The sequence below is a fragment of the Neovison vison genome, chromosome 11 (genome assembly GCF_020171115.1).
Source record: "Neovison vison isolate M4711 chromosome 11, ASM_NN_V1, whole genome shotgun sequence".
Classification (NCBI taxonomy): domain Eukaryota; kingdom Metazoa; phylum Chordata; class Mammalia; order Carnivora; family Mustelidae; genus Neogale; species Neogale vison.
The window spans coordinates 136,993,874-137,006,070 of record NC_058101.1 but is presented as its reverse complement, the minus strand read 5'-3'; the positions used below and the strand labels follow the sequence as shown (position 1 = coordinate 137,006,070).

The 12,197-nt window shown below is 34.2% G+C and overlaps 1 protein-coding gene across 2 annotated transcripts in view; it reads left to right on the top strand.

The window, feature by feature from the left end:
• SPOCK3 (SPARC (osteonectin), cwcv and kazal like domains proteoglycan 3) overlaps window positions 1-12,197 on the top strand; it is a 494,982-nt gene that overhangs the window by 205,271 nt on the left and 277,514 nt on the right. For both annotated transcript variants that reach the window (XM_044224808.1, XM_044224807.1), the window contains one exon: window positions 2,265-2,379. In XM_044224808.1, coding sequence (XP_044080743.1) covers window positions 2,265-2,379 — 115 coding nt within the window. The remainder of the gene's footprint in view (window positions 1-2,264; window positions 2,380-12,197) is intronic.

Here is a 12,197-nt window from a genome sequence, read left to right as displayed (position 1 = left end):
TCTATATGTTAGTATTTTTAATTTTAAATATCACGAGTATTTGAAATCTCAAAAAAAGAGTTTTGTAGAAATATACTTCTTGGAGAAAGAAAATGTGTAAGTTTTTATAAGATTAATTGATTGGTTTTAGAAAGAGAGAGAGCATGAACGGGGGTTGGCAAAAGGGGAGAGAATCTCAAGCAGATTTCCCACTGATGTGCAGCCTGAACCAAAATCAAGAGTTGTGTGCTCAAAGACTGAGTCAACCAGGTACCCCAGAATATGTTTTTATATATAAGCATCTATATATGTAGTTTGTATCTGTATTTGATTGAAATTGGGTTTATTTATTGTTTATTAAAATGTATTAACTTTAGTTAGGTTATTGTTTTAACACATTCATAAAACTAAATTTGATTTGTACACCAAATGTTAACTCTAGTTTCCTCTAATCTCACAAAACAAACTGAGGGTTGCTGGGGAAAGGAGGGTTGTGAGAAGGGGGGTGGGATTATGGACATTGGGGAGGGTATGTGCTTTGGTGAGTGCTGTGAAGTATGTAAACCGGGCAATTCACAGACCTGTACCCCTGTGGATAAAAATATATTATATGTTTATAAAAAATTAAAAAATTTAAAAAAAAGAAAATTAAAAAAAAAGAAAAGCTGAAAAAATAAAAAAAAAGATTTGAAGAGACCAGCTCTTTCATGGTCGGTGAAAAGCTCAGGGCTCTCCCAAATACTTCTTCATATTTTACATACACACCTTTCAGGTCATCTTTGCTCCATTTTTCTACATGCATTAGAATTTTATTTTCAGTTTCCATCTTGCATGAGTTCTTTTTCTCTCAGTTGTGACACCCAAAGTGGACATTCAGTGCCTGTTTCTTATTTGTGCCTATTCCTTCCCTGGCTTTCCACCACAAAATCACAAAAAATATTACCAAACATCACGAATAGTGATTACCAATAACAGTATTATTCATAATAAACAGAATGTAGAAACAACAAAATTTCCCTCAACTAGTGAATGGATAAATGAAATATAGTATATCTACATAATGATATTTAGCAATTTAAAGGAATGAAGTAGTGTTGCATTCTAGAACATGGTTGGTCCTTGAAAACATTGCCCCAAATAAGGGAAACCAGTCAGAGAAGACCACATAATGTATAATATCATGTACATAAAATATTCAGAATCGACAAATCTGTAGAGACAGAAATTATACTAGTGGGTACTCCTATTAGGGATTGTGAAGGAGTTAGGGTAGTTGGTGTGGTAGTTGGAAGGTGATAATTAAAGGATATCATTTCTTTGAGGTAATAAAAATTTTCTAAAATTTATTATGATAATAGTCTCATAGCTGTGAATATACTGAAAACTACTGTATTTCAAGATGAAAAGAATGAATTGTATGCAAGTTATAGCTTATTAAAACTGTTATTTAAAATATCACCAACAAATCACACAATCTTTGTGTTAGCATCCACCAAGAGAGACATTTTGTTTAGAAAAATAGTGGTTCAAATGTCAAGCTAGATTTAAAAATGACAATGCAGGGGCGCCCTGGGTGGCTCAGTGGGTTAAGCCACTGCCTTCGGCTCAGGTCATGATCTCAGGGTCCTGGGATCGAGTCCCGCGTCGGGCTCTCTGCTCAGCAGGGAGCCTGCTTCCCTCTCTCTCTCTCTCTGCCTGCCTCTCCATCTACTTGTGATCTCTCTCTGTCAAATAAATAAATAAAATCTTTAAAAAAAAATGACAATGCAATATCTCAGTTATTACCCTGATGCACTCAGCCAGTTCCTAGTGTAGCTGTAGACTTTTCTTATATATCCAAAGATTTATTAATGTCCACTAACATCTTTTGGGTTTAATCCTTTATCTCCTCCCACCTACATCTCTCTAGGGAAAACAAAAGTAGAAATTATCATTGTCCACTGACAGAAGTATTACAGTAACACACCCCAACTTTATCTCTACATCTTTACTGCTTAGAAAACAACAACTATAGAAAAAATTTGTGTTGAAGTTTCTGTTTTGTTTACACATTGATCATAGGCGGGTATTTTATCTTCTGAATGGAATAAATAAGACTAAACTGCAGCCATTTATGAACTCTGAGTTAGGAAGGTAGAAATAGAAACATCTCAAAAGAGGAAGAATGTGAAGAAAATTTAGAGCTGAACTTCTATGTAAAGTCCTTGATCAAATTGTTTGATGAGATTAGATACCTCCATTTCTCAGAAACATATCTTAATATTTTCTGAACAATTTTTTTTTAGCTTTAGATCCAGCTAAAGATCCATGCCTAAAGATGAAATGCAGTCGCCATAAAGTATGCATTGCTCAAGATTCTCAGACTGCAGTCTGCATTAGTCACCGGAGGCTTACACACAGGTAAACATTATTAAATTAAATTCCACTGATTGAATAGTGTTCCTTACCATGTATAACTGCTGAGTGTAAATATTTGGCAATATCTGCTAAGCTTTTATCCAGAGTTTTATTGAAACAATTTTAGAGGCTTGGTTAATTCAATTATAATTCACTTGGATTAAACATTGTAATAAATCAGAATTACTATGGATTACAGAATTTAGGCATATATTATTAAAAAAGAGGATTTTGTGAAGATTGGATTAAAGTGTTATATCTGCATACTTACATTTTTTCTGTTTTAAGGAATAAGTACAATTTTATTATCCTCTAAATATTTATGCTTATGCCTTGTCAAATGTCATATTTTCCTGAAGGAATAATTAGAAACCAAGCCAAAGGGGAAAAAATGAGAGATGTTCATAAAAAAAAAAGATGAAAAGTCACAATATAGAAACATGAACCTAGAACCCTTGAGGAGACTTTCCTCTAAGGAAGCACTCATACTGGTGGAGTCCTTGTAGTCTGGAAGCTTATTCAAAATTTCAAAAGAAGAAAGGGTTTTAAATATTTTTTTTATAATGATATCACTGCTTCTCTCAGATAGGCTCTATTTCGAGGAGGATTGGTAGTTTAGAAATATCCTGTGTAGTTTCATGCTGCGTCCTAAGGCTTGAAGCATGCCACAACCAAAAGTAAAATCACTGGATAACTGACTGAAGCAAGCAGGCATATTCATACCCTTTATTACTTTTAAAAGAATTCTCTTTATGAGAACACATTTTTTTTTATATTGGACTTGCATTACTCTCATATCAAATGAGCAAGGGAATTTCACTATTTGGGTATGTTCGGGGATTAATTGCATTTTGACTTCAGTGTACTTACTTTAAAGTCTATTATTCAAACACACCGACAGAGATTAAAAACATTAATGAATAAGAATGTAACATTTCTAGAGAATGGAAAAATTTAAATTTTTGTTGGCTTTTCTTATTGATACAAAAGCACATATGTGGGGCGCCTGGGTGGCTCAGTGGGTTAAGCCGCTGCCTTCGGCTCAGGTCATGATCTCGGAGTCCTGGGATCGAGTCCCGCATCGGGCTCTCTGCTCAGCAGGGAGCCTGCTTCCCTCTCTCTCTCTCTGCCTACTTGTGATTTCTCTCTGTCAAATAAATAAATAAAATCTTTAAAAAAAAAAAAAAAGCACATATGCATAAAACGCCTTATTGTATGCTGAATGGAGTCAAGGAAGAGCTTATTCCATAATGCCATGTCTACAGTGTCAGATTTCAAGTGTCAAGGCAGACTAAAGCAACCAAGATAAAGAATTTAGGAATGAGTTCACTTGGGATGAAAGAATCATGGCATATCAATAGTGTATTTGCAGAATACAGAGAGAGAGAGGGAGAAAGCGGGCAACAGTTTTGGAATTCAAAGTGTAAAAGATTTCTAGGAAACAGTGTTGTTGTAAAGTTAATGCATTGTGGGAGGACACAAAATGGGAAAGCAGAACTATCAACAAAATATTCCCCACTCAATCATGTCCTCTATGTTAATTTTACCAAGGGCCCCCAAAACTTTGGGCCAGAATTTTATTATTCTATTTATTTCCATAGGATTTCAAAAAGCTTCTGAATTTCTTGGACTAATATTAATTAATCATCAAAATTTTAAATATTAATGTGCAAACGTATGTATGGAAGGGATGAGGAAGAGTTAATTTTTACTTCAGGAATCAGTAAGAGGGTGGTATTGGAAAGATTTCCTGTATAATCCCTCACCTAAATTGCAGAGATGTAGTCAATTCATTTCATAAAAAAGCCAAAACTGTTTCATCACAAGTTTCAGAGACCCTGAGAAAGATTTTCATCTATACACATTTAACACTTCATTGGCCATTTCACCCCTGGTCCTATGAACCAAGTCAAAGAGCAACTGAAGACCTCACAGCTAATCTCATGCCTGGGGCAGAGACTCCACAATTGCTGAACGCTGAAGCCAGGAGAAGTTAAAGTAACTGACTCGAGATCACTGAGAATTTTCAGAGCATTGATCCAATAAATACATACTGACACCAAAGTCCATGCTTTTTACCACTGTGCTGTCTCACTGCTTCTCTAAATTATTAAAAACAAAGCAAAACAAAAACAAACAAACAAACAAAAACATGTTACTACAGACAAAAAGAAACTTTCTTAACATGATAAAGGCTCAGAACCAATAGCTAGAATATTTCTTAATATAAACAGGTGAACTGTCTTGAAGAGAGAACCATTGCTATCTCTGCCTTTGGTATAGTAGGAGGCTGGGGCAGTTGGGGAGACTACTATGTCTTAAGTAGGTGGAATTCTAAGTGTTTTATGTAAATAGTATTTAGCCCTGTTCTATTCTGATAGACACTACTATAAAATTTGCACTCAATACACACTATATTCAAGAAATAAATAACTAGTTTCCAAAGAATTGATTTTAAGATTAATATTTGATATGCTTTATTTGCTTTGAGGATGTCAGCACATAGTGAATGTTTATACAACACTTAGGGAAGGAGAGTTTTACCAAGCAGTTTGATCAGTAAAAGTTGGCTAATATAAATATAGTAGGTCTTAAATCTGGGTGTTGTGTGTATGATATGGGGATGAGGTACAGAAAACAAGGAAAACAGTTTAATTAATCAATTCTTGTCACTTACATAGTTTAGATTAGAGATTATTACTGATTTTATTTAATAAAACCACTTATCATTTTTTCCCCATAAAAGAGAAAATGGAATTTTCTGTTTGCATCTGTAGGAAGAATCCTATTTTTCAAAGTTGTTTTCCTAATTTCCCCATCCCTCTCAAACTAGATGACATATCCATTTTTCCATTACCTTAGAATGCTGAACTCATTTTGAAATATTCATATGCATTTGTAATATATGTATATATATAATATATATATAATATATTGTCTAACATTATGTATATGTAATATATTATCTAACATTAATCTCCATCAACTGACAGGAAGTTTCATGAAGTCAGTGTCTATGTCTTACTACTTTATAATCAACTTGACATGCTGGCTAGTATATATTTTCTTTGAAGAATGTATTAAAATAGCTTTTATTTTTGAATGCTTAGAGAAGAAAATTGAGTAGTTTGATCATTTGAACTGGTCAACCTAGATAATCTAAGTGGAAGTTTTTTTCTGTGTGCTTTGTGCTTATTTGTTGAGGATAGTCTGGAAAGGACATAGAAGTCATCAACAAATATCTTTAAATAAATTTGTTGAGAAAGAAGGGTTCAAGGTGGCAGTGTAGAAAAATCATGAACCTACCTCCTTTCATGGACACAATAAATTTATAACGACATGTGGAATAATTTCCTCTGAAAAAGACCTAAAAACAATGAACAGAGCCTCTCCAACAAAGGAAAAAAGGGTACACTTGAAACACACACACACACACACACACACCAGGAATGGTAATCCATAATCAGGATGGATCTCAAAATATAGAACTTTTCCTTAAGAATTGAAGGGTCTATTCTCTGTGTCAGGACCCCAACCCCTAGGTCCTTCACAGGACAGGTGAGTGCCCCAAATGTCTTGCTTTGAAATCCAATGGGAATTACATCCAGAAAAACCATAGAACTGTAAGGAACAGAGAACATGCTCTTAAGGGGCTTATGCACAGGCTCACTTGCCTTGGGATACAGCCCAAAATCAAGTGTTTGAAGAGTACCCAGAACACATGTGAAATCGATGTAATTACTGATCTTAAAGCATCTGCTGGAAAGACAATAACTTGGGGCTCTCTCTGAGGACAAAGGCATTCTTAGGTTCCATTTTTACAAACTAATTTGGTGGATACTATCTTAGAACTCTCCCTCTAACCTGTTAGCACCAGTAGGTATTCCCTACTGAGGGCCCCACCAACTCTTGTGCTGCAGCCACACATCACATGTGGCCTTGAGTGAGAGATACACACCTCTGTGCCACATAGCCACATGCTACAACTGGGCCAGGGGAAATCCTTGCTCATTCCCTTCTTGTAGCTGCAGCCTCACAACAGCAGGTGTATGCACACAGCTCACGTGAAAGATACCTCTGGTTGCCAGGGAAGATAGCACTTCTGAACCCTACACTATCTCCTACATTAGGATATATCCTACATGAGACCACTCCTTTAAGATGGGAAGTGGTAGCTGATTTGCCTAATACATAGAAGCAAACACAGAAAGTCAGGCAAAACGAGGAAAGAGAAGACTTTTCCAAAAAGACAAGAAAAAGCCTCAGCAGAAAACTGTAACAAAACAGAAATAAGCAATTTGCCTGATAAAATTTTAAAGTAATGGTCATAAAGATGCCCCCTGAACTTGGGAGTAAGATGGATGAACACAGTGAGAACTTAAATAAAGAGATAGAAAATATAAGAAAGTGCCAAATTAAAAAAAAAAATTATAAAGCTGAAGAATACAATAACTAAACTAAAAAATAACCATTGAGTAGCTCAAAAGAAGACTGAATGAAGCAGAAGAATGGATCAGTGAGTTGGAAAACAACTCAATAGCATTCACCCAAACAGAGCAACAAAAAGAAAAAAAGAATTATAAAAAGTGAAGATATTTTAAAGGACCTTTGAGAAAGAATTAAGCAGAATAACATTTGCATTATAGAGGTGTAAAAAAGAGAAGAGAGAGAAAAGGCCAGAAAACTTTATTGAAGAAACAATGGCAGAAAACTTTACTAATCCAGGAAAGAAAACAGACATACAGGTCCAAGAAGCCCAGAGAATTCTAGACAAGATGAATACCAAGAGATCCACAGTAAGACATATTGTAGTTAAAATGTAAAAGTTAAAGAGAAAAAACAAACAAACAAACAAACTTAAAAGCAGCAAGAGGAAAAACAACTTGTTACAAAAAGGGAAACATAACGTTACCAGAAGATTTTTGACACAAACTTTGGCTGCCAGAGGGAGTGGCATGATATATTCAAAATATTGAAAGAAAAAATAAAAACTTTCAGTCAAGAATTCTTTACCCTGTAAGGTTATCCTTCAGAATTGAAGTGGAGATTAAGAGTTTTCCAGACAAGCAAAAAAGGAAGAGGCTCATCACCACTAAACCAGCCTTACAAGAAACAATAAAGGGACTTCTGTGAATAGAAAAAAAAAAAATGGCCCTAATTAATCACAAGAAAACATATGAAAGTAAAATAGTTCACTGGAAAAGGTAAATATATAGCATAGACAGTGAATCCATCAATTATAAGACAAGCATGAAAGTTAAAGTCAAAAGTAGTAAAATTAAAACTACATTAATTAGTTAAGGGATGTATAATATAAAAAGATCAACTTAGGGGCATCTGGGTGGCTCAGTCTGCTCACTTTGGCTCAGGACATGATCTTGGAGTCCTGGGATCAAGCCCCACATTGGGCTCTCTCCTCAGCGGGGACTCTGTTTCTCCTTCTTACTCTGTCTTGCTCTTGCTCTTGCTCAAATAAATAAATAAATAAATTCTATTAAAAAAAGATCAACTTAACCACCTGTTACATACACAGGATGTTATATGTGAAACTCATAGTAACAAAAAGCAAGAACTTACACTAAAATTAAAGAAGTAAATAAATAAAGGAATCTAGACATAACACTAAAGAAAATCAACAAACCACAAAGAGACAGGGAAAAAAGAAAAAGACAGCTAGAAAACAATTAACAAAATGGGAATAAGTGCATACCGATCAATAATTGTTATAAATGTAAATGGGCTAAACTCTTCAATCAAAGACATGGCGGCTGAATGGATAAGGAACATAACCCATCTAATATGCTATCTAAAAGAGACCAAAATTATTTTTAAGTTTATTTATTTAGTTAGTTATCTAGTTAGTTAGTTATGTAATCTCAAGAGCCAATGTGGGGCTCAAACTCATGGCCCCAAGATCAAGAGTCACATAATCTTCAAACTGAGCTGGCGAGGTGCCCTGAGACTGACTTTAGAAGTAGGGTCATACACAGACTGAAAGAGGAGGAATGGAAAATGATTTCCATAAAAAATGAAACAGAAAGCTCTTTTAGCTATACTCATATCGGAGAAAATAGACCAAAATAAAGACTGTATAACAGACAAAGAGGGGCATTACATGATGATAAAGGGACAACCCAACAAGAGGAAATAACAATTTTAAATATCTATATACTTAACATAGAACACCTAAATATATAAAGTAAATATTAAGTACCTAAAGGGGGCAATTGACAACAATACAATAATAGTAAGAGATGTTAACATCAAAATTATATAATTTCATATATTATTCAGACAAGAACTCAATAAGGAACCATGAGATCTAAATGATAACATTAGACCAAATGGACTTAATATATACAGAACACTCCATCCAAAAACAGCACAATATGGATCATTTTCAAGTGCACATGAAATATTCTCCAGGGTAGATCACACGTTGAAACAAAATAATTCTCAATAAATTCAAGAAGGTTGAAATGATATCAATTATCTTTTCCTGAAACTACAATGGTGTGAAACCTGAAAACAATTACAAATTGAAAACAGGAAAAAAAAAACATAAAAATGGGGAGATTGAATAATGTGCTATTGAACAACAAAAAGGTCATTGAATAAATTGAAGAATAAATTTAAAAAAAAGAATACTTAGAGACAAATGAAAACAAAAATAGGATATACTAAAATCTATAGGATGCAGCAAATGCAGTTCTAAAAGGGACGTTCATATCAATAAAAGCTTACTTCAAGGAGTGAAATTAAGGGAAAAAAATCTCAAGTAAAAAAAAATCTAAATTTATACCTAAGAGAATTAGAAAAAGAAGAACAAATGAAGCCCAAAGCTAATAGAAGGAAAGAAATAATAAGGATCAAAGTAGAAATAAGTAATATAGAAAGTAAAAACACAATAGTAAAGATCAGTAAATTGAGAACTGGTTCTTTGAAAACATAATCAAAATTGACAAAGAATTAGCTAGACTAACCAATTAAAAAAAAAAGAGGGTTCAAACAAATCAAATCAGAAATAAGAGTAAGTTATAGCTGATACCATAGAAATACAAAATATTATTAAAAAAAATTACACATCTCTATCAACAAATTGAACAACCTAGAAGAAATAGATAAATTTCTAGAAACACATGATCCTGCAAGACTGAATTATGAAGAAATAGAAAATCTGAATAAACTAATTTCTAGTGATACTGAATGGGTAATAAAAAATATCCCAAGAAATGAAAGTCCAGGACCAATGGTTTCACAAGTGAATTCTGTCAAACATTCAAAAATTTAACACCTTTTCTTCTCAAACTCTTCCAAACAGTTGAAGAGGAAGAATACTTTCTAACTCATTTTATGATGCTAGCCTTAACCTAATTCCAAAATCAGAGAAGGACAGTACACACACACACACACACACACACACGAAGAGCAGTATCCTTCATGTTATAGATCCCAAAATCCTCAACAAAATATTAGCAAACCAAATTCAACAATACATTAAAAGGATTATTTCCCACAATCAAGTGGGATTTATTCTTGGGTTGAAGGGATGGTTCAATATCCACAAATCGATCAACATAATACCCCACATTAAAAAAAAGAAGAATAAAAATCATATGACCATCTCAGTAGATGCAGGGAAAAAAAATGGCAACAACCAGCATTCAGAAACTCTCAATAAAATGGATACACAGAGGAAATATACCTGAACTTAGTAAAGGCTATATACAAAAACCCCACAACTTACATCATTCTCAATGGAGAAAAACTGGATGTCTTTCCATAAGATCAGTAATAAGACAAGGATTCTCATTCATTCAATTACTTTCATTAAACATAATATTGGAAGTCCTAGCCATAGTAATAAGGTAAGAAAAAGAAGTAAAAGCCATCCAAATTAGAAGGAAATAAGTAAAACTGTCACTATTTGCATGTAATATAAATGATACTATATGCATAAAATTCTGAAGTTTTTTAAAAAAACATACATAGATAATAAATAAATTCAGTAAAGCTTCAGGATACAAAAATCTACATACAGAGATCTGTTGTACTTCTATACGTTATAACAAACTATCAGAAAGTGATATTTAAAAAAAAAAAAAGAAAGAAAGTGATATTAAGAAAACAATTCCAGGGGCCCCTGGGTGGCTCAGTGGGTTAAAGCCGCTGCCTTCGGCTCGGGTCATGATCTCGGGGTCCTGGGATCGAGTCCCGCGTCGGGCTCTCTGCTCAGCGGGGAGCCTGCTTCCCTCTCTCTCTCTGCCTGCCTCTCCATCTACTTGTGATTTCTCTCTGTCAAATAAATACATAAAAAGAAAAATCTTTAAAAGAAAACAATTCCAGGGGCCACCTGGGTGGCTCAGTGGATTAATCCTCTGCCTTTGGCTCAGGTCATAATCTCAGGGTCCTGGGATCGAGCCCCACATCAGGCTCTCTGGTCTGCAGGGGGCCTGCTTCCTCCTCTCTCTCTGCCTGCCTCTCTGCCTGCTTGTGATCTCTGTCTGTCAAATAAATAAATAAAATCTTAAAAAAAAAAAGAAAGAAAACAATTCCATTTAAAATTACATTGAAAAGAATAAAATACCTAGATATGAATTAAATCAAGGAGGTGAAAGACCTATACTCTGAAAACTATAAGACACTGATGAAAAAAAGTGACAAAGATGCAAAAAATGGAAAGATATCCTGTACTCATAGACTGGAAGAATAATATTGTTAAATAGCTTATATGACCTAAAGCAATCTACAGATTCAATGAAATCCTTATGAAAATTTCATAGGAATATAACAAATAATTCTAAAACTTATATGGCACCACCAAAACAATCTTGAGAAAGAACAAAACTAGAGGTATTATGCTCCCTGATTTCAGATATACTGCTAAGCTATAGTACTTAAAACAGTGTGGTGTGGATTCACAGAACAATGGAACAGAATTGGGAGCCTAGAAATAAACCCACACATGTATGACAATTAATTTAAGATGAATGAGTCAAGAACATAAAACAGAGAATGGATAGTGTCTTTGATAAATGGTGCCGAGAAAACTGGAAAACCATATGCAAAAGAATGAAGCTAGACAACTCTCCTATACCACACACAAAAATTAACTCAAAGTAGATTAACAACTTGAATTTAAGACCTGAAATCATAAAATTCCCAGAAGAAAACATGGTGAGAAAGTCCTTGACATTGAACTTAGCAGTTTATGGCTGTGGGTCCACAGGCAGGCGAATCAAAAGTAAAAATAAAGAAATGGGACTACATCAAACTGAAAACTAATGCACAGCAAAGAAAATCATCATCAAAATGAAAAGACAGTCTACTGAATGGAAGAAGACATTTGCAAGTCATTTATCCTATAAGGGATTAATGTCCAAAATATATTTTAAAAACTCATCTAACTAAACAATACAAAATAAATAAATAAACCTTAAAAATGGGCCAAGGACCTGAATAGACATTTTTTCAAAGAAGACATAAAGGTGGCCAACAGACAAAATTTTCATAATCACTAATTATTAATTACATAATGCAAATCAAAATCACAGTGAGATATCACCTCACACCTGTTAGAAGGGCTATTATCAAAAACACAAGAGGGCCTTAATCCATTTTGAGTCTATTTTTGTGTGTGGTGTAAGGAAATGGTCCAGTTTCATTTTTCTGCACGTGGCTGTCCAATTTTCCCACACCATTTATTAAAGAGGCTGTCTTTTTTCCATTGGACATTCTTTCCTGCTTTCAGCCATCAAAAGAAACGAAATCTTGCCATTTGCGACAACATGGATGGAACTAGAACATATCCTGCTTAGCGA